This window comes from Phyllobates terribilis, unplaced genomic scaffold (assembly GCF_046119375.1).
Source record: "Phyllobates terribilis strain yellow unplaced genomic scaffold, ASM4611937v1 Scaffold_3__8_contigs__length_932513732, whole genome shotgun sequence".
In the NCBI taxonomy this organism is placed as follows: domain Eukaryota; kingdom Metazoa; phylum Chordata; class Amphibia; order Anura; family Dendrobatidae; genus Phyllobates; species Phyllobates terribilis.
The window spans coordinates 624,602,283-624,629,206 of NW_027362763.1; the positions used below are offsets into that span (position 1 = coordinate 624,602,283).

General features: G+C 40.9%; 1 protein-coding gene across 1 annotated transcript in view; it reads right to left on the reverse strand.

Annotated features, from left to right (window-relative positions):
- Positions 1 to 26,924, reverse strand: part of NUP133 (nucleoporin 133) — a 326,459-nt gene that overhangs the window by 129,005 nt on the left and 170,530 nt on the right. The window contains exons 11-12 of the mRNA XM_073671535.1: positions 26,650 to 26,807; positions 19,902 to 19,990 (exon numbers count right to left, since the gene is read on the reverse strand). Coding sequence (XP_073527636.1) covers positions 19,902 to 19,990; positions 26,650 to 26,807 — 247 coding nt within the window. The remainder of the gene's footprint in view (positions 1 to 19,901; positions 19,991 to 26,649; positions 26,808 to 26,924) is intronic.

Below are 26,924 nucleotides of genomic sequence, written 5' to 3' on the forward strand. Positions count from 1 at the left end.
TTTGCTTGTTAGCAGCATATAGCCAGATTTGGCTGATGTGAATAGCATTGCTGTATTGTGCAAGCAGAGAAACTTATCCATCAACTCAGGTGGTTAATTACTACAGTAATAATTCTGAATTTTTTTGTAAACGGACAAATATTATACTCCATTTCACGTGTGGCAGTTGTGCGTTCAAAACATATCCACACTTGGTCACTGAGCAATAGCATCGCTATACCGGCACTGCCTAAAAATAAATTTGTCATCAGACGTGATCAAATATTACTGTGGTAATAATCCGGACATTTTTTGCAAGCTGCAAAATATTATACTCCATTTAAAATCGGCTAGTTTTTGTGTTCAAAACACATCCACATCAAAACATATCAACACTTTGTCGCTGACCAATAGCATCGCGACTGCATCTCTACGTGGTCCTCAAGATGAAACAAAGCCTGCTGAGGGAGCACAACAAGCACCCAAATCATGCACAGCATCCCCATTCCTAGGGGGCCGCGGAACACAAATCTTGAAGCCAGACCAGTGTTAAAAAAAAAAAAAAAAAAAAAAGGTTGTTGGTTGGATAGCAGATTACGCTTTCAGTCAGTTTGCCACCATCATCCCGTCTTCCACAGTCTAAGTAGCCGTGAGTCTGGACCACATATTCCTTATCCTGCTCCTGTCACGCACAGTGTGGGAAAACTAAGTGCAACACAAAGTGAAGAGGTGAAGGAAGCCCAAACACTAGCGAAAGGGGGAGTGAAGACCCCTAGGCAGATCTAATATCCCCGTGCCTACCATACCTTCCATATATTGGTTCCACACCAATTGCAGAGCAGGAAACCAAAGCCCTGTATATCCCAAGAGCTAGACCCTAGATAGGGAGGGGGAGGGGTGCGCACTGGTCAGTTCTCACTATAAATTAAAGACAACAAGGGAGACAAAGGGGGAAAACTTAGCTTGAGCAGACACCAGAGCGATAACACCAAACGTCCTTCAAAGGCACCAGAGAGGAAGTTAGCCGACTGCTATAGCTCCATGCCAGCACAAGGGAAAATGAGAATATCACCAGCAAATCCCTGAAGCACACAGTTCATAACACACCCAGACCAGGGTGGGTCAATCAGAGCAGGAGGGAGGTTGCCACTGGGTCCAACAGTAAGAAGGATTAAGAAGGCGTCTGCAGTGCCAAATGCAGTGACCTTCTGAGGCCAGATTCAGAGCGACTGTTGCACCTGACACACCAGTGACAGATCCTTATTCCTCCCACCATGCAGAGTGCCCAGAGACAAGTGATCCCACACTTGGAGGCTCTGAAGAGCTGTTCACTTTTCCATTTATAGATTCTGGCCTCTCAGTCTGCTTCAAGCGGGCATGAGGAGATCGCATGTAGCAATGCCCAAATATTTGAGCAGCCACGGTCACACGAAGGAGACGGTGGGAAAGTGTAATTACTGTTACATTTGCATTATGAGGAGACACAATTACAAGCAAGTCAGGAGGCGGCCCAGGGTGCGTATATGGAACACAAGGTGGTGGACGATGAAGTCACTGACCCAACCTGGGAAGGTGAAATGCATAGCGAGGACAGCAGCGCAGAAGGGGAAGGAGGCGTAGCACCACAATAGGCAAGAAGAAGCAGTGGGGTGGCCACAGACAAGGGAGACAACTGTTCCCCAAAACACCAATACGAGGGACGTTGCCAGTCCAACTGTTTGGTCTTGTCGAGTCTGGCTCCTTTTTAAGACTGTCCAGTTGGCCCAAAAATTGCTATTTGCAACATCTGCCATGCTAGCACCTGACCACCACTGGCATTGCTCAGGCACTTGACACCAAATCACCCAACTAGTTGGGTCGAATGCAAGGGTCCAGAAACTCTGTCTGCGGGTACGCCAATGCCTGTTCCGCTGTTGTGCGTGCATGCCAATCCCCTGTCCATGACACAGGCTAAGATGGACAATTATGACGTGTTTGTGTGTGTCATAATTGTTCTGAGCATTTCGGACATTTATGTATTGTGCTGTATTGTAATATTTCACGGATTTACATATTTTCAAAAGTTGTCAGGTTCAGTTATGAAATGAGCTATTTCTTAATGATTTTGACCACCTGAATGCAAATCAGGCAATGAAAAATTTTAGTTGGCTTTTGTTTCTATGATATTGAAGCGTTTTCCTTTTACTGCTACATGCAATTAGTTAACGAAAAAAGAAATTCCAGTCAAAGCAATTCACTGTTGATCAGAAGACTCACAAATATTTAATCCTACAAAGCACCATTCTTAAATCAAACGATCCAAACTATTTGTCAAGGGAAAGTCAAACATTTTATTAGATAATGAACATTTAAAAACACATATTAATAAGAGCTTTGTTCAATAGCAACAGCACAAGAAAACAATTCCTCCTTAATAGTAAACACAGAGGTATAGATATAGGCTCACAAATGACACGGTGTTAAAAGCACTCAAAGAGAAGGAAGACCTAGAATAGTGATTTCAAGTTTATATGGGTCAGGGACATGGTCACAGCAAAAAGACCATGTCTTCAGGCAAGTATATTCGGATTAAGTAATTACTAGTATTCTTTCCAGAGATGCTAATGCTGGAACCCCATCCGTGAAAGTGCCCATTGAGATCACATGTCTTCGTGCCCCTACGCACATTTCGGTGCTCACGGCATCTTTCTCAAGGGGAACGTATAATCTGTATAACAATTATGACACACACACACAAACACGTCATAATTGTCCTTAACCAATGAAGGTGGTTTGCATGTTAATGACCAGGCCAATCCACTGTCACTTTATGAGGCAATAACTCTGGAACGCTTCAATGGATTCCACTGATTCTGAGACTGTTTTATCGTGAATTATAGTACTTCATGATAGTGGTAACATTTCTTCAATATGACTTGCGTTTGTGAAAAAATCTGAAATTTGGCGAAAATTTAGCAATTTTCAAAATTTGAATATTCGTGCCCTTAAATCAGAGAGATATGTCACACAAAATAGTTAATAAATAACATTTCCCACATGTCTACTTTACATCATCGAAGTCTCCGATGCAAGGTAAAAGGGGCGCTCTTACCTCTGCTTGACCTGCAAATGCTGCGATCGACTGAGATCGCAGCATTTTGGGGGTTAATGTGCCGGGAGCGATGCGGGACCGCTTTTGTCACATTGTAAGGGGTATCAGGGCGATCATGTCAGCACAGCCTCTTTGCGGGTGAGTTCGCCAGGGCATAATAAGTACCTGGTGAATAAGGCCCAGAGCGCAGGTAGCTAATATGAAGCCCTGCATCAGAATGGAGTTAACATTTCTGTTACACTAGTTATTATGGCTGCCTTATGCTGTAGGAGATAATTCCTATACTATAGTCATTGGTAACAGCTGAAAGTTTTACTATAGTCAAAGCGATATTTAAAAAGGGCTAATATTTTGTGTGTATAGATATCTTATAATTGATGTGAGAGGAATAATGAAATATAAGCATTAATTTAGAGGCAGGCACGTTCAATTAGTAAAGCTAATTAAAGTGTGTGTCACCATTAAAACACTAAAGAACCCACGTACACAAGCATGTAAAAATAACCACACAGTGGCAGGGGGTGTGGCCTGGCCCGACATGTGAGTGGAAGTGTGTTAGAAGAGCTCCTGGGATAAGCAGCCTGCTGGAGGATCCACTGGACCCCTAACTTCATAAAAAGCGGTGTTACCCCTTCTATACACATCCTAGCACTTACCGGTGTGCATAGGAGGAGCGATCATGGCCGGAGGAGCAGCAGCGAGACGACGGGGAGCAGCAGCAGAAGGGAATGGAGGCATCCAAGATGGCGCAGGCTCCTCTGCAACAGGTACCAGAACAGGGAAGTCAGTTGCTGCAGACATAGCACTGAGGCTGACTGATTCTGCTGGAGCTTCAAGCACAGGAGCCTGCACTGGCAATGATGCACATATACAGATCATGGTGGTGTCTAACCGCTTCTCTGTGCTCTCTAGAGGAATTTAATAATACTGATGAAAATGACTCTGTAGGCTCCTGCGCCCTGCAGCCTCAGCCAGAAATCACTGCTTCCCACCATAATGCAGATCAGCACATTAATGAGCCCACGATAAAGTATGGGTTTATGGCTGTAACACAGTATGGATCTGCTTTAGCCTCACTTAACAGTCAGATGGGAGAGATCAAAGAGGAACTTTCTTTTATGAGGCAAGGGCTACAAAAGGTTAATGACCGCACTACAGCAGCAGAGGGCAGAATCAGTGATCTGGAGGATAAACAGTCTCAGATAATCCGGGACAGCAAGAGACATGACCAACATATAATGGCCCTATTAGCTAAAATAGATGATTTGGATTACAGACTCCGGTAAAATAATATAATTTTTTTCAGGGACACCAATCACAGAGCAATAATCCGAATGAGTACTTAGAGACTTGGTTACGTTCTTTGTTTGGGACTGATTGCCTGTCTGCCCTCTTTGCTGTGGAAAGGGCGCACAGGGTGCCAACCCAGTCACTGCCACTAGGGGCTCCTCCACGTCCAGTATTAATAAAGCTGGTGCACTACAAAGACAGATGCCATCCTTAAGGCTGCCCGTGATAAAGGGGACATCTCTACTAACGGCCAAAGAATTTCCTTTTTTCCGAATTACTCCATTGAAGTTTCAAAACGTAGGGCGCAGTTTCTCGATGTAAAACGAAGACTTCATAGTCTGCAAAACTCATACTCCATGATTTACCCTGTGAAACTTAGAGTGGCGGCTCTGTGAGAGACTTTTTTTTGAACATCTGAAATACGCACTCCGTTGGATTGATCTGAATGAGCAGAGGATCTGTTAAAATCAGTAACTTTGAACCTGAATTAAAGATATATGCCATCGGAGTTTCCTGACTGAATATTGGGGTCATATCCTTTACTGAACAGCCGACGGCACCGTGGACACAACTATCCTGAGCTTTATCGGAATATCGCAGGCCCTCAGGAAATGTTTAACCCTTTTCGTTTTAGGTTTATTGTTCGCTTGCCTTGTATACGGCTACAGGATAGACAGGTGCCTTTCTTCATCCAGATTGAATGGATGGATTAATGTTTACTTGTTTAAATTTGTTTGTGGGGTTTTTGTTCCTATAACTTGTCTAGTTCTGCAAATACTAGCGGTCAAGCTGACTAAGTGGAAACACTGTAAAGAGGGTTATAAAAGGGAAGAGAAAGGCGAGATACCTTATAAAAGTCACCTGTAATTTTCAATCCTTACATGACTATATATTCTGGCTGTGCCAAAGAAAATATTAAGAATCCCCCCCCCCTATACTATTTGTCAAGTGAACAAGAGCTGATGCTCTAGAGAAGTGGCTTCTATGCAAAAAGCAGGAGCCTACAAGTGTCCATTCTAACTGACAAACAAATGTATTTCCTAGTAACACAGGCCTGTGATAAATATACACCTGGGTGAGGAGGATTCAGCTCCTACACTTCAAAGGAGTTTTACCTCATACCAAGACATCTCCATTTGCATATGTGTTCAATCTGCAGTCTCGCTGGCACTGACACAAAATGTGGAATATCAGAAGATCTATAGTTTCGATAATAATGGGACACATTTTTAGTGCCAGGGTCAGCTAAGGAACAATACGCATATTTTTCCGGATCTGTACACCCTTCCGGTGAGCTATAATGCAAAAGTACAACAATATCAAACAGCAGCTATGCCATGTGTAGTCTCTAAAGAAAAGTAAATTCGTAATAAAAAATATGTTATCACTTGCGAGCTGCTGCGATCAACGAGCGAGGAATTATAGCAGAAGTTAGGGTTTTTAATAAAAATATGAAGGGTGGAGCCCAGCTCACGTGAGGTGATCACAGGGGGAGTGTGGGCAGGTCCCCCCTTAGGCATAAAAAACCCAGCTGAAGATGGGTTCATACTGATGCTGGAAGTTACATATTTATGTGTAAGCAAGGGTCACGTTTATGGAACGGGCATTGGAGAGCTTCCCTCCAGCTAAACTGAATTGTCTCTGCGATCGGTCTAGTAAGCTTCTTCCATAAATCCCTTTTACTTTGTGTAACTGTATACTCTGTATTGTTTTGTCCCCCTTTGTAAAATCTTTGTATACTTTCCATAAACACTGCCTCCCTTTTGGATTAAATATAACATTTAATAGTTCTGTTCCTTGTGCTCTTTAATCGTTGCTACTCCGAAGCCATATACGCTACCAGAAAGCAGGCGTCCGAACATGCCTGTATTATATTTTAAAACTGATCGGTGGTGGCAGCGAATAATTGTAAATAGGCTATCGTGAAGCTGGCAGTGATCGTACAGGGGCATATACACATATTCCATGCGCTGGAATCCGGAGTACTGTGTACGCCATACGCTCACTGCTCACTTGCCGATCGCTACATAGTGAGTAATCGGTATTGTGCGTCTGCAGAATCCCTGACAAAGTGACAGCAACAATGGGATATTGTATAGTCCCCCCGCTGACGTCCCTGACAGGCTGATAAAGTAAAATTACTTTCATGGAATGTTAGAAGTCTGGGGGACTCCTTAAAGAGAGCGGCGGTCATGGAACATATCCGGGATCACCTGCCTGCAGTGGTGTATCTGCAGGAAACACTTTGGTAAAAACAGTGTTGTGGGCATGAAATACACTGATCAAAAAATATAAAGGGAATACTTAAACAACAGAATATAACTCCAAGTAAATCAAAATTCTGTGAAATCAAACTGTCCACTAAGGAAGCAACACTGATTGACAATCAATTTCACATGTTGTTCTGCAAATGGAATAGACAATAGAAGGAAATTGGCAATTATCAAGACATTCAATAAAGGAGTGGTTCTGCAGGTGGGGACCACAGACCACATCTCAGTAACGATGCTTTTTGGCTGATGTTTTGGTCACTTTTGAATCTTGGTTGTGCTTTCACACTCGTGGTAGCATGAGATGGACTCTACAACCCACAGAAGTTGCTCAGGTGGTGCAGCTCATCCAGGATGGCACATCAATACGAGCTGTGGCAAGGTGGTTTGCTGTGTCTGTCAGCGTAGTGTCCAGATGCTGGAGGCGCTACCATGAGACAGGCCAATAAACCAGGAGAAGTGGAGGGGGCTGTAGGAGGGCAACAACCCAGCAGCAGGACAGCTACCTCCGCCTTTGTGCAAGAAGGAACAGGAGGAGCACTGCCAGAGCCCTGCAAAACGACCTCCAGCAGGCCACAAATGTGCATGTGTCTGCACAAACGGTTAGAAACTGACTCCATGAGGGTGGTATGAGGGCCTGACGTCCAGAGATGGGGGTTGTGCTCACAGCCCAACACTGTGAAGGACGCTTGGCATTTGCCACAGAACACCAGGATTGGCAAAGTCGCCACTGGCGCCCTGTGCTCTTCACAGATGAAAGCAGGTTCACACTGAGCACATGTGACAGAAGTGACAGAGTCTGGAGACGCAGTGGAGAACGATCTGCTGCCTGCAACATCCTTCAGCATGACCGGTTTGGCAGTGGGTCAGTAATGGTGTGGGGTGGCATGCCATTAAGTACCGAGAAGAGATCCTCAGACCCCTTATGAGACCATATGCTGGTGCGGTTGGCCCTGGGTTCCTCCTAATGCAGGACAATGCCAGACCTCATGTGGCTGGAGTGTGTCAGCAGTTCCTGCAAGATGAAGGCATTGAAGCTATGGACTGGCCCGCCCGTTCCCCAGACCTGAATCCGATTGAGCACATCTGGGACATCATGTCTCGCTCCATCCACCAACGTCATGTTGCACCACAGACTGTCCAGGAGTTGGCGGATACTTTAGTCCAGGTCTGGGAGATCATTCCAGAGGAGACCATCCACAACCTCATCAGGAGCTTGCCCAGGCATTGCAGTGAGGTCACACACAATACAGAGCCTCATTTTGACTTCTTTTAAGGACATTACATCAAAGTTGGATCGCCTGTAGTGAATTTTTCCACTTTAATTTTGGGGGTGACTCCAAATCCAGGCCTCCATTGGTTAATAAATTTGATTTCCATTGATGATTTTAGTGTGATTTTGCTGTCAGCACATTCATCTTTGTACAGAACAAAGTATTCAATGAGATTATTCCAGTCACTCAGATCTAGGATGTGTTATTTGAGTGTTCCCTTAATTTTTTGGAGCAGTGTATATAGCTTCCATTCTACCTTCTCCACATATTCTAGGGGGTTAGCATCCTAGTACATAGGACTATCCCTTTTGAATTAATTGATTGTAAGATAGATGGAGAAGGCAGATTTGTGGGCATCCAGTGTAAAATATTTACAAAATAAATTTTACTTGTGGCAGTCTATGTTCCTCCTCCATATAACAACATCACTTTGAAAAATATTGCTTCACTAATGAACAAGATGCCGGGAGTTCCAGTCCTTTGCATGGGAGATTTCAATAATGTTGTTCATCCCTTTTGGGATAGATATAAATCAGACAAAATATATAAATACAAAAACTGCCCCCATAACCAAGTTTGGAGAAATACTATCAGAACTATCATTAGCGGACATATGGCGTCTCAAATATCCTAACACTAGACAATTCTCTTGCTATTCTAAGACACATAAAACATCGCGTATTGATATGATATTGGGCACAGAACATATTTCCCCCTTGATATGAGCAGTGGAATATTTACCCAGAGCTCTATCCGATCATTCACCCTTGCGGACTACTCTTCGTTTTTTACCCAGGCCGCTGGATTCTCTGGCTAAGTGGGGCATGAATCCCTTCTGGCTTCAAATGATAGATATTACATTGATCACATCTAGAACACTATTTTAAGGAAAACAACAAACAGGTGTCGCAAAACACATTATGGGATGCCATGAAAGCGTGCTTACGAGGAGTCTTAATACAGGCCATTAACAGATCCAAAACTAAGACAAAACAGTTTGGGGAGATTTTACAGGATAGATTAGATCTATAGAAGAGAAATTTGTACTAACTGGTGTAAAAGAGGACCTGATGGAGTAGGGAGAGGAACAAGAAGCGTACACCACACATCAAGGAAAAAACAAAAAATAAAGGCATGTTTGCCCTTTGAGGGGGAGAAGGCGGGACACTTACTGGCCATGATAGCAAGAGTCCAGATGGGGAGTTCTTTTATTGGTGCTTTGAAGGACAAGGAAAGAGTGGTAGTAAACCAGACTGACCAGATGTCAAACTGCTAGAACTTTATAAAGATCTATATATACATCCAAACTGCAATTTAATAGAGAACAGATCTTATCCTACTTGAGGGAAATCAAACTACCGACATTCAGCAGTAAAGATCAAGAATTATCATACAGACCACTACAGCTGGAGGAGTTACAAATGGCTGTAGCCTCTATGGCTAATAAATCGCCAGGACTTGATGGGCTTCCCACAGATATATATATAAGAAATTTGGAAATATTCTACTTCCCCACTTACAGGCTACCTTTGAGGAAGCGGTGAGGGGGGGGGGGACGGGGGACCCTACCCCATTCAATGCAATTAGCGGTGATCGTAGTCATTCCTAAACCAGGTAAAGACCCTTTAATCCCTGACTCATCTAGGCCCATATTTTCGTCAACTGACGCTAAAATTATTGCGAGGGGTCTGGTGTCTAGATTGATTAGTATGAATTACTGTGGAAATTACTGTATTCAGTCAGACTTCATGCCGGCTAGATCCACAGCTTTTAATATCTGGAGATGGTTTCTGAATCTTCACTTGCCGGTGGATGGTGATGGGGACAGGGCTGTATGTTCTCTGGACGCTGCTAAGGCGTTAGAGTCTGTTGAGTGGGAATATTTATGGGCGGTGCTGGAAAAGTTTGGTATAGGATATAGTGTTATTTTCATGGGTTAAATTGCTGTATGGTATGCCGATAGCCAGAATACAGGTAAATGGACACTTCGCCCCGGCTTTTGGACTGAGTAAGGGTATGTGGCAAGGGTGCGCGTTGTCCCCCCCTACTCTTTTGCACTGGGCATTGAACCCCTGGCATTGGTTATCATGGAGCATCCAGGAATAGTTGGGTTTCGTTGAGGGAATAGTGGACAGAAGGTCGCTTTATATGCTGACAATTTATTATTTCTAGCTAAAACTTCTGAGTCCCTTCCTATAGCAATGGAAACGATCGAAACATTTGGAAAATACTCTGGTATGAAGGCAAACTGGAACAAATCAGTCATACTTCCATTGGATAATACAGATGAGAATGCTTGCTACTACATTAATTCGTATTTACAAGGGATATCGGAGTTTAAATATTTAGGCATCAATATATCGGCAAAAATAAATGATTATGAGAATTTGAATCTTGACCCAGTCTTAATTAAATTTAGAGGTAAACTAGGCGCCTGGTCTAAGTTACCATTGTCGGTTGTGGGCTGTGCTAACCTGGTCAAAATAATCTGGATGCCACAACTGCTGTATGTTCTACACAACTCCCCAATATGGATAAATCTGAGATTTTTCTTTAACTCCTTAAGGACCTTGGATTTTTCAGTTTTCATTTTTGCACCCTTTCTTCCCAGAGCGGTGAGCCCGCACTGAACCGAGCACATGTCAGCTGATTATTACAGCTGATATGTGCCAGCAACAGCCGCAGGTGGAATCGCGATCCACCCGCGGCTGTTAACATGTTAAATGCCGCTGTCAATCTCTGACAGCGGCATTTAACTCGCGCTTCAAGGAAGCGCGTCCTAAGCCCCGCCCATCGGTGACCCCGTCACATGATCGCGGGTCACTGATGGGTGGGCATGACAACCCAGGGTCTGCAACAGACGCCTGTGGTTGTCATGAGCTGGTCGCTATGAGCGCCACCTAGTGGTCGGCGCTCATAGCACAGGACCATTTCTGCTACCTTCAGGTGATCTGCTGATCATCTGTATGTAGCTTAGGCGATCAGACAAGTGCTGCTTCTAGTCTCCTATGGAGACTATAGAAGCAAGCATAAAGTGAAAAAAAAAAATCTAAAAATTTTTTTTTAAAAAATATAAAAAGTTTAAATCACCCCCCTTTCAAAATATAATAAAAAAAAAAAACCCTACATACACATTTGGTATCGCCGCATTCAGAATCGCCCGATCAATAAAAAAAAAAAAATTAATCCGATCGGTAAACTGCGTAACGAGAAAAAAACTCTAAACGCCAGAATTAAGTATTTTGGTCACCGCAAAATTGCACTAAAATGCAATAACGGGCGATCAAAACATCGGATCTACCCCAAAATGTTTTCAAGAAAACGTCAGCTCGGTGCGCAAAAATAAGCCCTCACCCAGCCTCAGATCAAGAAAAATGGAGACGCTACAGGTCTTAGAAGATGGCGCTTTTTTTTTTTTTTTAAACCAAACTTTGGATTTTTTTTCCACCACTTAAATAAAAAAGAACCTATACATGTTTGGTGTCTATGAACTCGTAATGACCTGGAGAATAATAATGGTAAAAAAAATGAATAAAAAACTGTGGTAATGCACTTTTTTTGCAATTTCACCGCACTTGGAATTTTTTTCCCGTTTTCCCGTACACTATATGGTAAAACTAGTAATGGCGTTGAAAAAGTACAACTTGTCCCGCAAAAAATAAGCCCTCACATGGCCATATTGACCAAAAAATAAAAACGCTATGGCTCTGGGAATAAGGGGAGCAAAAAACAAAAATGCAAAATCCCAGGTTTGCGAAAGGGTTAAACTTTTATATTTTTTTCATATTTTTAAAACCTTTTTTTTCATACACTTTTTGCTTGCTTCTATAGTCTCCATAGGAGACTAGAGGCATTAACTGTCTGATCGCCTCTGCTACATACAGGTGATGAGCAGATCACCTTTATGTAGCAGAAATGCTCCTGTGCTATGAGCGCCGACCACTAAGTGGCGCTCATAGCGATCAGTATATGACAACCACTGGGGTCTGCAGCAGACCCAGGGTTGTTATGCCCACCCATCAGTGACCCGCGATCACGCGACAGGGTCACCGTTGGGAGGGGTAAGTGAGGCGCTTCCACTGCGGCGCTGTTGAAAGCTGCTGTCGGAGATTGACAGCGGCATTTAACATGTTAACAGCCATGAGTGGATCACGATTCCACCCGCGGCTGTTGCGGGCACATGTCAGCTGTAAGAATCAGCTGACAGGTGCCCAGTTCAGTGCGGGCTCAGCGCCGGAGCCAGAGAGGAACAGGGGGTGACAGCCTAGTGCGTACTATTATGCCCCAGGCTGTAAAGGGGTTAAGGGGTTTAAGTCAGTCAGGAGTTTAGAAAATTAATAGGGGACAAACAGACTCCGAGAACTTAACTGGAAACAATGCAAAGAAACAAAACAATGGGAGGGCTTGCGGTCCCTACGCCATGGATATATTATGTGGCATCTCAGCTTCAACATATTCAGGGATGGGACGACCCTGGGGGAGGGGGAACTCGGCGTATGTTGCTACAGCATTATTTCCAATCAGATAAACTCTGAGGTATTGGAGGCAAAATACCGACTATGCTGTTATGTCACAAACTTTGGGGGACGGTGAAAAAATTACGAGGAATAGGTGGTGTTTCGCAATTTACTTCATTATGGAATACTCCATGGCTTCCAAATCTATACCGGATACCATCCGCGCATTGAACCGCAGCAAATCCTTTAATTGCTACGGTTCAATGCAAGTCTATAGGCGCGATTTCGCCGCAAAATCGCACCCATATTGGTAGTGCTGCAGATTTTTCCTCAATGATAAGCCGCAGTGGAAATTTCCGCAGCGGATCATCATTGGGAAACATGGCAGACCTTTTAACAAGCGATTTTAATGTATTTCCGCGGCGGAAATACCGCCGCAGAAACGCATTAAACCCGCATCGTGGGCACACAGCCTTACTCACAGCTGCAAAACGAATATGGGTTACCTCACTCTGAAATCTATAAATACTTACAATTTAGGCACGCATATCGGGCGGAAGGCATTGTTCTGGAAGGAGCGGTACCCCCGAAACGCAATGATACAGAGACTGATCTCATTACTTTATAACATCCTCTCTATAAATTATATTGACAAACCAGGTGATAAAATCAAAAGAGAAATGGGAGAGTGTAATGGCACCCACAGAGGAAAATCACTGGTCAGATATACTGGAAAGAGTTCCACAACTGTCTTTAAGTGAATCCCATAGACTGTCCCATATATATGTCATACACCAGGTATACAGGACACCTCAATTCTGATTTAACTTAGGATTTTGTTCAAGTCCCCACTGTCCTAGATGCAAAACTAATATAGCAGATATGCTTCATATGATGTGGAACTGTCCTAACTTAGTGTCCTTCTGGAAGAGTGTTGTAGCAATGATTAACAGGGTTTATACGTAGAGCTTTCACCATTAGTATTTATACTGGGATATGTTGACGATTCGACTATTGATGAGCATGGCAAAATTTGCTGCGGCACGTATGTTATATATGGCAAGAAAACTGATGGCCCATAAATAGATAGCAGATCAGGAGCCTATGATATCAGAATTTATTACGAGGTAACATAGCCTTCCTTCAACCTTAAAAACTAAGTCCATCTAGTTCAACCCATAGCATAACATGTTGATCCAGAGGAAGGCAAAAAAAAAAACCATGTGGCAAACACTAAGCTCCACATTGGGGAAAAAAATTCCTTCCTGACTCCATACGACAATCAGACTAGTTCCCTGGATCAACGCCCTATCAAGGAATCTAGTATATATAACCTGTAATATTATACTTTTCAAGAAAGGCATCTATGCCCTTCTTAAATTTTAATAGTGAATCCCTCATTACAACATCATGCGGCAGAGAGCTCCATAGTCTCACTGCTCTTACAGTAAAGAATCCCCGTCTGTGATTATGATTAAACCTTCTTTCCTCCAGACGTAGAAGATGCCCCCTTGTCCCCGTCTCAGGCCTCAGAGTAAAAAGATCAGTAGAAAGGTCTTTGCACTGTCCCCTCATATACTTGTACATAGTAATAAGATCACCCCTAAGACTTTGTTTTTCCACAGTAAATAACCCCAAGTGTAATAACCTGTCTTGCTATTGCAGACCTCCAGTCCTCTAATAACCTTGGTCGCTCTTCTCTGCAACCTCTCTAGTTCAGCTATGTCTTTCTTATACACCGGAGACCAGAACTGTACACAGTATTCTAAGTTTGGTCTCATTAGTGACTTATATAGAGGTAAAATTATGTTCTCCTCATGAGCATCTATGCCTCTTTTAATACATCCCATTATTTTATTTGCCTTTGCAGCAGCTGCCTGACACTGGCCACCAAACGTGAGCTTGTCGTCCACCAATACACCCAGGTCTTTTTCAGTTACAGTTTTGCCCAGTGTTTTACAATTAAGCATATAATTATACATTTTATTTCCTCTGCCCAAGTGCATTACCTTACATTTATCCCCATTAAAGCTCATTTGCCATTTATCAGGCCAAGCTTCTAGTTTACATAGATCCTCCTGTAATATAAAATTGTCCTCCTCTGTATTGATTACCCGGCAGAGTTTAGGGTCATCTGCAAATATTGAAATGTTAGTCTGTATGGCCCCTACAAGGTCATTAATAAATATGTTAAAAAGAAGCTGGCCCAATACTGACCCCTGTGGTACCCCACTGTTAACTGAGATCCAGTCTGAGTGTGTTCCATTAATAACCACCCTTTGTTTCCTATCACTGAGCCAGTTCTTAACCCACATACATATATTTTCCCCTATCCCCATTGTTCTCATTTTATGCATCAACCTTTTGTGTGGAACCGTATCAAAAGCTTTTGAAAAGTCCATATACACAACATCCACTGCATTTCCTTGGTCCAGTCCAGAACTTGCCTCCTCATAGAAGCTGATCAGATGAGTTTGACAGGAACGGTACCTCGTAAACCCATGTTGATATTGTGTCATGAGGCTATTCTTTTTCAGATACTCTAGTATAGCATCTCTTAGGAAACCCTCCAGGATTTTACCCACAGTAGAGGTTAAGCTTACCGGCCTATAATTTCCAAGTTCAGTTTTTGTCCCCTTTTTGAATATTGGCACCACATTTGCTATACGCCAGTCCTGTGGTGCAGACTCTGTTATTATGGAATATTTAAAGATTAAAAATAATGGTCTATCTATGACGTTACTTAATTCCTGCAGTACTCGCGGGTGTATCCCATCCGGGCCCGGGGATTTGTCAAATTTAGTGATTTTTAGACACCGCCGTACTTCCTGCTGGTTTAAGCAAGTGACATTTAATGGAGAATTGTTGTTCTCACTAATCATGTTTTCTGCCATGCGATTTTCTTGTGTAAATACTGTTGAAAAAAAATCATTTAGCATATTGGCTTTTTCCTCATCCACCATTTCACCCAGACTATTTTTAAGGGGGCCAACACTATCATTTTTTTTAGTTTTTTTACTATTTATGTAGTTAAAGAATATTTTGGGATTATTTTTACTTTCTCAGGCAATGAGTCTCTCTGTCTCAATCTTTGCTGCCTTGATTTGGTTTTTACAGAATTTATTTAATTTTCTGTATTTAATGCCTCATCACTACCTACTTGCTTTAGTTCTCTAAATGCTTTCTTTTTGTCACTTATTGCGCCCCTTACAGCTCTATTTAGCCATAGTGGTTTCCTCCTATTTCTAGCATGTTTATTGCCATAGGGTTTATATTGTGCACAGGTCCTATTCAGTATGTTAATAAATGTCTCCCATTTGCTTTGTGTAGTTTTATGTCTTAGGATATCGTCCCAGTTTCTTGCACCAAGATCATCTCTCAACCATTGGAAATTTGCATTCCTGAAGTTTAGTGTCCTTGTAACGCCTCTACTACACATCTTTATTAAAGGATACATGAAAACTTATTATTTTGTGATCACTATTACCCAAGTGACCCCCAACTCGTATATTTGATATGCAGTCTGGCCTGTTGGTTAATATTAGGTCTAGCAGTGCCCCCCTTTTTGTTGGGTCCTGAACCAGCTGTGAAAGGTAATTGTCTCTCATAGTTGTCAAAAACCTATTACCTTTGCTTGAACTACAGGTTTCTGTTTCCCAATGTATTTCAGGGTAGTTAAAGTCCCCCATAATAATGACTTCTCCTTGAGTCGCTGCTTCATCTATTTGCTTTATGAGGATATTCTCCGCTGCTTCCATTATTTTTGGAGACTTCTAACAAACCCCTATCAGTAATTTATTATTTTTTCCCCCTCCCCTTATCTCCACCCACAGGGACTCTACATTTTCATTAGATTCACATATATTCTCACGCAAGATGCCATCTCTAAATTTGACAAGATATGGGGTCCATGGATGGATGGCTCTGGTTTGACATCTAGGGAACTGAGGAGATTTCGCCTTGGCTTGCTTTGAGTCACGTTTATATGATGCCTCAAATTAACCTTCTTTGAAAATTAATAAAAATGTTATTAGTACTTCCATAAGTTATATGTAATTGGATTGACTATTGCTACTATGTTCAAATATTTGCTCATCTAATTATGCTGGTTTTGCAGAGCCAAGATGTATAAATATATATAAAACAACTTGCGCTAGTGTATAGGGTATGTGGCAAGAAATAACAATGAAGATATTAAAATTGTCCAATTTTATTAAATACGTAGGTTACAAGAAGTTAAAAATCATTGTTTTAAAAGGTGGTTAGTGGGCTAAAAGCAATGGGAGGAGGCATATAATATAAGAAGGCAACCTCTAAAACTTGCCACTAAACAATTCCCTTCCTTTTCTCCATTTAAGGGGGACCCTCCGACATGGTCATCAAAAGACCCTCCAGGAAGCTCATAACTGCCTCTCAACCAGGAAAAACTTCTAGGGCTCCCATCCTGACTATCTTCCCTCCTCCCATTGCTTTTAGCCCACTAACCACCTTTTAAAACAATGATTTTTAACTTCTTGTAACCTACGTATTTAATAAAATTGGACAATTTTAACATCTTCATTGTTATTTCTTGCCACATACCCTATACATTAGCGCAAGTTGTTTTATATATATTTTTTATCTTGAAAACGTCAGACAACTGTGGTAGTTGTCCTCTCTTGCAGCAGATATAGGGCATACCCATTAGCGCCACTATTCCATTGAAGATGTATAAATAACTCATGTTTAATGCTTCTTATGTTTGGGAGGTGGAGAACTGTGTTTCTCCAATGTTTGTCTGGTTGTTTTTTTATTTTTACCTTTGTGAAAATCTTAATAAAATGAATAAAAAAGATTTGATTTAAAAAAAAAAAATCATACAGCGGCCCATAAAAGTTTGGGCACTCCTGGTCAAAATTATTGTTTTTGTGAATAATTAAGCAAGTTGAATTTGAATTTATCTATTAAAAGGCCTTAAGTTAAAGATAACAAATTTTCTTTGTTTTTTTCTTCCATCTTTCACATTTAAAAATTCCAAAAAAAAAAAAAAAGGAAAATGGGTTGATGCAAAAGTTTGGGCACCCTGCATGGTTAGTACCTAGTAGCACCACCTTCTGAAAGCATCACAGCTTGTAAATGCTTTTTGTAGCCAGCCAAGAAACTTTCAATTCTTGTTTGAGGTTTTTTATCCATTCTTCTTTGGAAAATTCTTACAGTTCTGTGAGATTCCTGGGTCGTCTGGCATGCACTGCTATTTTGAGGTCTAGCCACAGCTTTTCAATGATGTTCAGATCAGGGAACTGTGAGGGCCATTGTAAAACCTTCAGCTTGCATTTTTTGGGGTAGTTTATTGTGGATTTTGACGTGTGTTTAGGATCATTATCCATTTATAGAAGCCATCCTCTCAACTTTTTCACAGTGTGTTATGTTTGCATCAAGAATTTGTTGAAATTCCATTGAATTAACTCTTCCCTTTACCTGTGAAATGTTCCCCATGCCATTGGCTGCAACACAACCCCAAAGCATGACTGATCCACCCTCATGCTTAATAGTTGGCGAGATGTTTTTTTTACGGAAATTCTGTGCCCCTTTTTATTCCACACATGCGTTTGATCATTGTGGCCAAAGAGTTTTCTATTTTAACCTCATCGGTCTACAGGACTTGTTTCTAAAATACATCACGTTTGTTTAGATTTTCTTTTGCATACTTCTGACGCTGAATTTTATGGTGAGGACGCAGGAGAGGTTTTCTTCTGGTGACTCCTCCATGAAGGCCATATTTGTGCAGGTGTTTCTGAACAGTATAACAATGTACCACAACTGCAGCGTCTGCCAAATCTTTCTGGAGGTATTTTGCAGTCAAGCTGGGGTTCCAATTTGCCTCTCTAGGAAGCCTACGAGCAGCTCACTGAAATTTTGCTTAGTCTTCCAGACCTTATCATGACCTCCATTGTTCCTCTTAACTGCCATTTCTTAATTACATTTTGAACTTGAGGAAAGGGCAACTTGAAAACAGTTTGCTATCTTCTTATAGCCTTCCCCTGCTTTGTGGGCCTCCACCATTTTGAGAGTGCTAGGCAGCTGTTTAGAAGAACCCATGGCTGCTGTTTTTTGGCACAAGGTTAGAGGAAGCTGGGTTTTTATAAAGCTGGGAAATTTGCATCACCTGGCCTTTCCCAACGATAGTGAACAAGCCATAACTAACAGGCTAAGGTCTGAAACCTTGGTCAAAGTTATCTGAGCACTAAAATCCCAAGATTTTGCATCCGCTTATTTTCTTTTTTTCTAATTTTTAACATTTAAAAGATGAAAAAATATATATTTTTGCCTGAAATACAAAGTGTCATCTTTAACTTAAGGCCTTTTAGAGATCATTTCATCTTTAACTTGCTTAACTGTGCACAATAACAGTAATTTTGACCAGGGGTGCCCAAACTTTAACATGCCACTGTATGTGTAGTGTAGTTTGAAGTGGTTTAGTTTCCAAAAAAAAAAAAATTTTTCATATGCAAATGACAGGTGGGGTGGCTTCCATACACTCTTGGCATGGCCAATGGCGCAGTGCACCATCCCGCCTCTTCGATTTACATACTGAGCACTGTCTTATCTTAAATGTTAAAGGGAACCTGTCACGATCTAGTCACTATTATCACTGCCCACATTGGTTTGTTAGTGATGCAATGTGCTGCGCATGCAGTGACTGCATGATACATAGACTGCGCAAACACCGAGAGCCACAGGTAACAGAACGTGCGCACTGAAGTTGGAAATCACACAGCCTCAGTGCACACGCGCCGGACCAGCAGCGCGATGTGTACAAATGTGCACGCGCCCCACAAACATAGTGCTTGCCAGGAGCAGTATTCAAATGTCATGGGTGGTGCCAGCACTGACAATACGCCGCCGCCCATTACTGAATCTGAGAATCACACCCCTGACTGAATACGAGCAGGTAAGAAAGTATATAAAACGTTAGAAAAGCATTACAATACCACCGATTTTCATGAAAACCGCTCGTTAATGATGCACATTGCATCACTAACAAACCAATGGGGGCAGTGATAATAGTGACTAGGACGTGACAGGTTCCCTTTAAAATTTAAGTTCAGGCACTGCTTGTTTGAGTACAATTAACGGCTCTGCACCTCTACACGGACACTGCAGGAACCCAACCACGCTCACATACTGTCATTGGGGACTGCAGGCTCTGCTCCATACTGACCTGCAGACAGGAGCCAGTGATGACAGTATCTGAGCATAGCTGGACTCCTGCAGTGTCCATGCAAAGCTGCCGGTTGAGTGGAAACAGTGCTTGAGTGTTGTCAAAGTGCTCAGTTTTAAAATTGTAGAGGCAGAACAGTGAACAAAGCCCTTGGCCACAAAAAGGTGCACATTAAATAAATTGTGCATTTCTGGCAATTAAACCACTATAAGCTATAAAACACAGGTATGATTTTTTATTGGGAATACATCTCCCATGTATCTTTTATAAATGGTTTAATTAGCATTTTGGGGGTGATAAACGCCCTTTAAAATGGTTTTATACATGTGTATTACTTACCTACAAAACTGTAAAAATGCTCCCTTTAATAGTTTGGTCTTATCATGAGGTATTGTCTCTCCTCTTGGAGATGGCTCTATAGGAGTAGCCTTCATTAACAAAAAAAAGAAAAGAAGTAAACAGATGTCAAATAGTAAGTGGAAGTACACAGCATACAGTATGTTCAAGCAAACCTTGAATCACTAAAGACAAACCGCATATTGTTAGGTTAGATCTCCCCTGTATTGCTTATAACAGAAAAAAGAATAGATTGGTTTTTTAAAGCAGAACCAAGTCTCTTATGGTGCCAAAAGATGCAAAAAAAAAAAAAAGTTACCTCTGGACAACCACAGTACAGGCATAAATTAGTAATACTTTTTTCCACATTTGGTACCTGAAAAATACATTTACATAGCAGATGTTTATTGTACAATGGTGGCCCACAGGCTCTATTCAAGTTGGTACACTTTTGCCACATTAGATTTTCCTTGCATATAAGACAAATATTAAGGAAAAAAAATAAATGAAAAGACAGCAATCTAATCATGATGCACAAATATATTTGTGGTTTGAATTTCTCATTGGTGTGAGTACCAGAGGGTGGGTAACCCCCAAATTGCCTGGGAAGATGAATTCATTTCCTCACCAAATAGGATGGGTGTGCTACACATATATAAAACATTTAGGGCATAACGTGTAAATATGCTATGAATGCTGATTTCGGGAATACTCCTTTAAAGGGAATCTGTCAGTATGATTGTCCCTTTTAAGCAATCTCTATGGGCATATAGGTCATAGAAGGCTGAATAAAATGATACCTTGACATCAGCAATCTAATGTGTTATTCGTAAAAAATCAACAGCTCATTTACATATATTAAAAAAAATGTGAAGATCTATGAACCAGACCCAGTTCTCCCCGAGAATCTACCTCCAGCGCTTTTTTTCAATTAAAGGGAACAGTTCCGCTCCACCCAAAGCTGTTAAGAGGCAGAATAACAGCAATCATCTGCCAGAAAAATTGCGGGCTCAGTTGGCGAGTCTGCATCAAAGAACACCCCTACCTATGACGATATATCTTATGAAACTGAAAATATTTTGACTAAAGCAACAATTTAATGAGAAAAAAAAAATGTAGCTTATAAATACTAAAAATATTTTTTTTCCTCTAAATTGTTGCTATAGCCCCAAATTTTTCATTTGTATAAGATAATAGGAAGTAAAGATCTCACAATTTGTTACATAATTGCTTTAAAACGTGGCAATACCCCACACGGTCAAACTACTGTTTGGGCACACAAGACTATTTGACTTTTGGAATGCAAAATGGGCTGGAATACACCATGGGCACTATCTTTTTGGAAAGACCCCAAGGTGTCAAAATAACAGAAACCTGTAAAAGTCACCCCATTTTGCAGATTACACCCTTCAAGAAATTCATCTAGGAGTCTGGTAAGCATCATAAACTCAGTTTTTAATAGTGGGCTGTGAAGAAAAAAAAAAAAGTCTGCACAATTTGTTAAGCAATTACTCTTGAATAAGGTGCTACTCTACATGTGGCTGAACACTTGTTTGTTTAGGGAAGGGAAGAAACACTATAGACTTTTGGGATCAATTGGAGAAAATAAAGGGAACCCATCAGTGGGATCACACTGCCCAAACGACAGGCAGCATGAACCAGAGTGCAGCGAGGTACAGTAATACCTTGACTAATGAGTGCATCTACTTACGAATTTTCCGAGATACAAGGAGTCACTTGATTGAGGAGGTGTTTTATGATGTGAGCAGAGATCTGAGTTACGAGCAAGCAAGCTTATGCCACTTTGATTTTTTCTTGTCAATTATATTCCTGGGGTGGACCATTTTCAGCACTAGATGCATCTGACATGGGGCTATACATAGGATAATGGTTATTTTTTGGGTTGTTTCTGCTATTTACTCTTTAGCAGTACGTTATTACACATGTGCAGCAAGGTACGGTATACTGCACTATTATGTGCACACTCACTCTTTGGAGAGTTGGCTTTAGGGTTCAACACTTGATATAGGAAGTTGTGGGAACCTGACTTTATGGTGTTTACTTTTTCCGTATGTTGATATCTGTTTTCATGTTATCTTGATTTCTATAGCCATTCTATTTACTAGATATTTATTGCGTACTTACCTTTTATGTATTTACATATGTTATGAATGCTGCAATATTCATTTTTATTAATGTAATGTTAAACATACTTTAGACATACGGTCTTTTGGCCAGTGATATTTTCTACCCCACCATTATTGCTCTGGGAATATTTATTTATCCCCAAGGTGTCTCCTATATTTCCCCTGTTTTTAGTCTCTTAAATCACGTATATTAATAAAATTCATATTTTATATTATACTATCATGGTGTTCATTTATTGCTTTGAGAAGGTTGTATTTATATATAAGCATGTTATTTTCTGATCTATAGTGCTGACTACATATTTATAATTATAAATATATTTTAATTTATTTTACACACATACACACCCACACAGAGAGGTAAGTGTGTCGAAAAAGGCAAGTCACTGAGGAAGATGAGTAAGTGAAGTTACTGTATTAAAACAATAAAAAAGGACAATAAAATAGTTTAATAGTTTTTCATACTGTACATTAACCCCTTTATCCCTGAAGGCTGTTTGCACGTTAATGACCAGGCCAATTTTTACAATTCTGACCACTGTCACTTTATAACTCTGGAACGCTTCAACGGATCCAACTGATTCTGAGTTTTTTCGTGACATTCTACTTCATGAGTGTGGTAAAATTTCTTCGATATGACTTGCGTTAATGTGAAAAAATCTGAAATTTTGTTGAAAATCGTTTTTTCAAAAAAAAAAAAATTATGAAATTTCTCCTGAGCACACCAATACCCCATATGTGGGGAAAAACCACTGTTCAGGCGCACGGTAGGGCTCTGTAGGGAATGAGCGCCATTTGACTATTTGAATGTAAAAATTTGCTTGAATAATTATTGGACGCCATGTTGCGTTTGGGGAACCCCTGATGTAGGGGGTTTCCACTGTTGAGGCACAAGTCACACACACCATTTTGCAAACTAGACCCCTCAGGTAACTTATCTAGATGGGGGTTCAATGTGCTCACCGCACAAGTGCTTCACAGAAGAACTTTATAACATTAGAACCGAGAAAATAAGAAAATCAAACTTTTTCCACAAAAATGATCTTTAAGCCCCAAAGTTTTTATTTTCTCAAGGGTAAGAGGAGAAAATGGACCCCAAAAATTGTTGCGCAATTTCTCCTGAGTATGCAGGTACCCGATATGTGGGGATAAAACTTTTTGGGCGCAAGGCAGGGTTCAAAAAGGAAGGAGCACTGTGTGACTTTTTCAATGCAAAATTGTCTAGAATCGAGAGCAGGCACCATGTCGTGTTTGACGAGCCCCTGATGCGCCCAAACAGTGGAAACCCCCCACAAGTGACCCCATTTTGGAAACTAGATCCCTCAAGGATTTTATCAAGGGGTATAGTGAACATTTTGAGCCCAGAGGTACGACACAGAATTTGATAACATTAGGTCATCATATTGAATAAGTTGTCATTAGTCTTGAGCGCAAGTGCTCGCTACTTGAGTTTGCATTGGGTACTTGGGTATGCATCAAGTATCGCGGGAGCTCAAGTGACATGCTCGAGTCCCCGCCCCGCATGCTTCACCCCAAAAAAAAACATGTGGGGATTGCCCGTGCATGGCAGGCAATCCCATCATGTTTTTTTTTTTTTTGGCTGTATAACAGCCACGAAAAACATGGAGCGGAGACTCTAGCATGTCACTTGGGCACCTGCGATATTCTGTGCATACCCGAGCACCCGATGCAAAAAGTAGCGAGCACTTGCACTTAACACTAGATGCCATATCATCAATTTTTATTTCTTTAATTTGGAAAAGTCCCAACCACAACCCAAACCCTAATTCTAGCATTTATTTTTTACACCGTTCCTCTTGTGGTATAAGTGATTATACGACTTTACTCTTCGGGTCGGTGCCATTACAGTGATATCAGATTTATATCCGGTTTTTATGATTGGTTACTGACACACAATAAGAGCCGCTTTTTGTTTTTTTTGCAAAGACTAGTTTTTGCTTTGCAATATTTTGATAGCTATAATTTTTCCATATTTTGGGCCAACTGAGTGATGTAAGGGCTTGTTTTTTTGGGGGACAAGATGACGTTTTCAGCGGTACCATTTTTATTTACATTCTTTTTGATTGCATTTTATTCCATTTTTTGTTCAGAGTTATGATAAAGCACCATCATTTTAGTTTTATATATTTTTTTTTTTTTTTTTACAGTGCTCACTAAAGGGGTTAACTATTGGGACAGTTTTATAGGTCAGGTAACTAATAATAACAAATACAGTAATTTTTCTTATTAAAAAAACACCCAACAAAAAAACTTGGTGTGGTTTTTGGGGGGCTGGAATTGATTAAAAGCATTTCAATTCATTTTAATGGGGAAATTTAATTTGATATACAAGCAAATTGAGTTCAGAGCTCGTTCATAGAACAAATTAAACTTGTAAGTCAAGGTATCACTATGTTTTACTAACAGAGTTTGTTATGCTTTACTCTGAAACGAGCAAGCGTTAAAAAGAGAACATATAGTTTGATGATCTGACCAGAGACTATATAGATGCCATGTGGCATTTGCAGAGCTCCCTAAGAGCTGAAACAGTAGAATAGCCCCATATATTTGATATGAGCATTTTGAACGTAGAGGGGCTTCACAGAGTTTTACATCATTGGGATGTGAAACTGAAATTACATTTTTTTATTTCACTAAAATGTTTTAATTTTTCATTATTACAAGGTCAATTGGAGAAAATGAACTCAGGATATAGGCAATACAATTTCTCAAATTGTGGGTCAGAAACTACTGATCAGGCACACTGCACTGCAAACTTCAAAAGGGAGGGATCACCATTTTGAAGTACACACTTTAGCTAAAAAGATCAGACACTGCTGCGAAGAGGCGATACAGAGTCTAAAGTGCCGCCATCTGCCTCAGTGAGTGGGGGTTTCGTTTGAACCCTTTTTTCGGAGATTTAGATGGAAACTCCAATGCAAGTGCTTAGTGTGGAGCACAGGATATGAACCTGGTCTTATTGAGGTCTTTTGGAGGTAGAATGAACAAATGAACAGCAGTTCAATAATTGTTTTGGTTTGTTTTGTTTACATCGTTCAACATGCGGGATAAGTGGGAAGTCATAATTATTATTAAGATCAGTACTTTTACAGTAATGTCAGATGTTTTCCCACAAGATCAGTTTTGGAGAAAAAGAACTAAACCCAAACCCTCCCCCCAAACACACTATAAACATATATTCTGAAAACTATAACTTTTTTTTTGCCCTCACTAGTGGAGCTGAGTGGAGGCTTATTTTGTTGCAAGATAACTATATAAGTAATACCAGTTTTATTTACATATGACTTTTTGAACAGTTTTTGCCTTGATTTTTTTATGGTATTCATCGCAGGGGTTTAACAGTATGACAGTTGGTTAGATCACGTTATTCTAGACATGGCAATACCAAATAAGTATTTTTTCTGTCCATTTTTCTATTTAACAAAAATATGCGTTTCTATGCAAAATATCTCTTTTTTACAATTTTAAACTTTTTTTTTTTTCTTTTTTGCTTTTACTTTGCAATACATACATTACAGATTACTAGACCTCTCAGTTTGGTACACTTACAGGAGGCCTGTTAGACCTTGCCATAAAGCCAAGTCTAACAGGACACAATACATGGCACACCAGGACGTCAAAGGGAGTCATTCATTGACCTTTGGTTATCATGATAACCCTTGGAAGCCCACAGTCACGTCGTTGAGGGGGAAGAGGGGTGGCGGGAAATAGCGAGGCAGCCAGCCCCCTCCCTCATACAACAGTCTGGATGCCGGGATCGCTATAGATTGCAGTACCCAACAGGTTAAACACCGGCCTAGGAGTTAATGCAGGAGCTCGGCTATCAGTTGAGAAGAGTTCCCGTCTGATCGTAAAGGCACCGCTCCTATGCCTGCCTAATCACATTGACATAACTATATCATTATGCGGAAACACCTTTCCTGTCATGGTGTACATGTAGGTCAAATGTAGGCAAAGGGTTAAACACCTCATGCCAGTTCTGTGGAGTTAAAAGCCAAACCTCGGACTCCTCAATTTCCCTGACTCCGACTAATTCACTCATACATGCTTCACTACTGAGCATGTACATAAACTGTAGAATAGATTCATCTCAACTAAAAGCCTAGATCTGTAGATCAGGTAAAGAAGACATTTATAGGACATCTCGTAACTTTTCTAAATTTTTAGGAAAAAATATTCAGCAATGAGCAATGTACCCAATTTATTATATATTTTATCGGGGTCAGTCCATTTTATACCAACTCCACCAAAATGAACACCAACACCGACTCCACAGCATTGCCTCAAGCTGCAGATAGATTGTGGCTGAGTACTCACTTGGCTGTCAGGTTTTTCTCTAACTCCCCTAAGTGCATGAAAATTTGGCTCAGTCTAAGGTAGAGTGGATCAAGCCCCTGCCAAACGATCTGGCAACAACTTATCTCATGGAGAATATGTCCCCCTCCATCATCTGAGAGGCCTGATGCACAGACTGTTAGCTGATCTCGCTGATCTTAGCTGATTTGTGAGTTTGGCCTACTTTAATATGTGTATGGAGTGACTTTAGTCTAGAAATGAGAACAAAACATAAGAAAAAAACATACCAGATTACGAGCTCCAGCTGAAAAATAGGACAGAGAATCTTCAACATCTACTGGCAAGAGGGAGACCGTCTCACGAGGAACAACTCCTAGAAGGCCACTCTTTCTTGTAAAAAAAACTGTCAGATCTGCACAGGACCCAGCTCCAATAATGTTATCTCCTGTAAAGAATAAAAATATACTGAGGAACAAAATATAAATAGTGGTAACAGCGTACCAGCCAGCCTTACGGCAAGCAACATCTCTGAAAACTCTTATATGTTGCTTAACAATAAGTC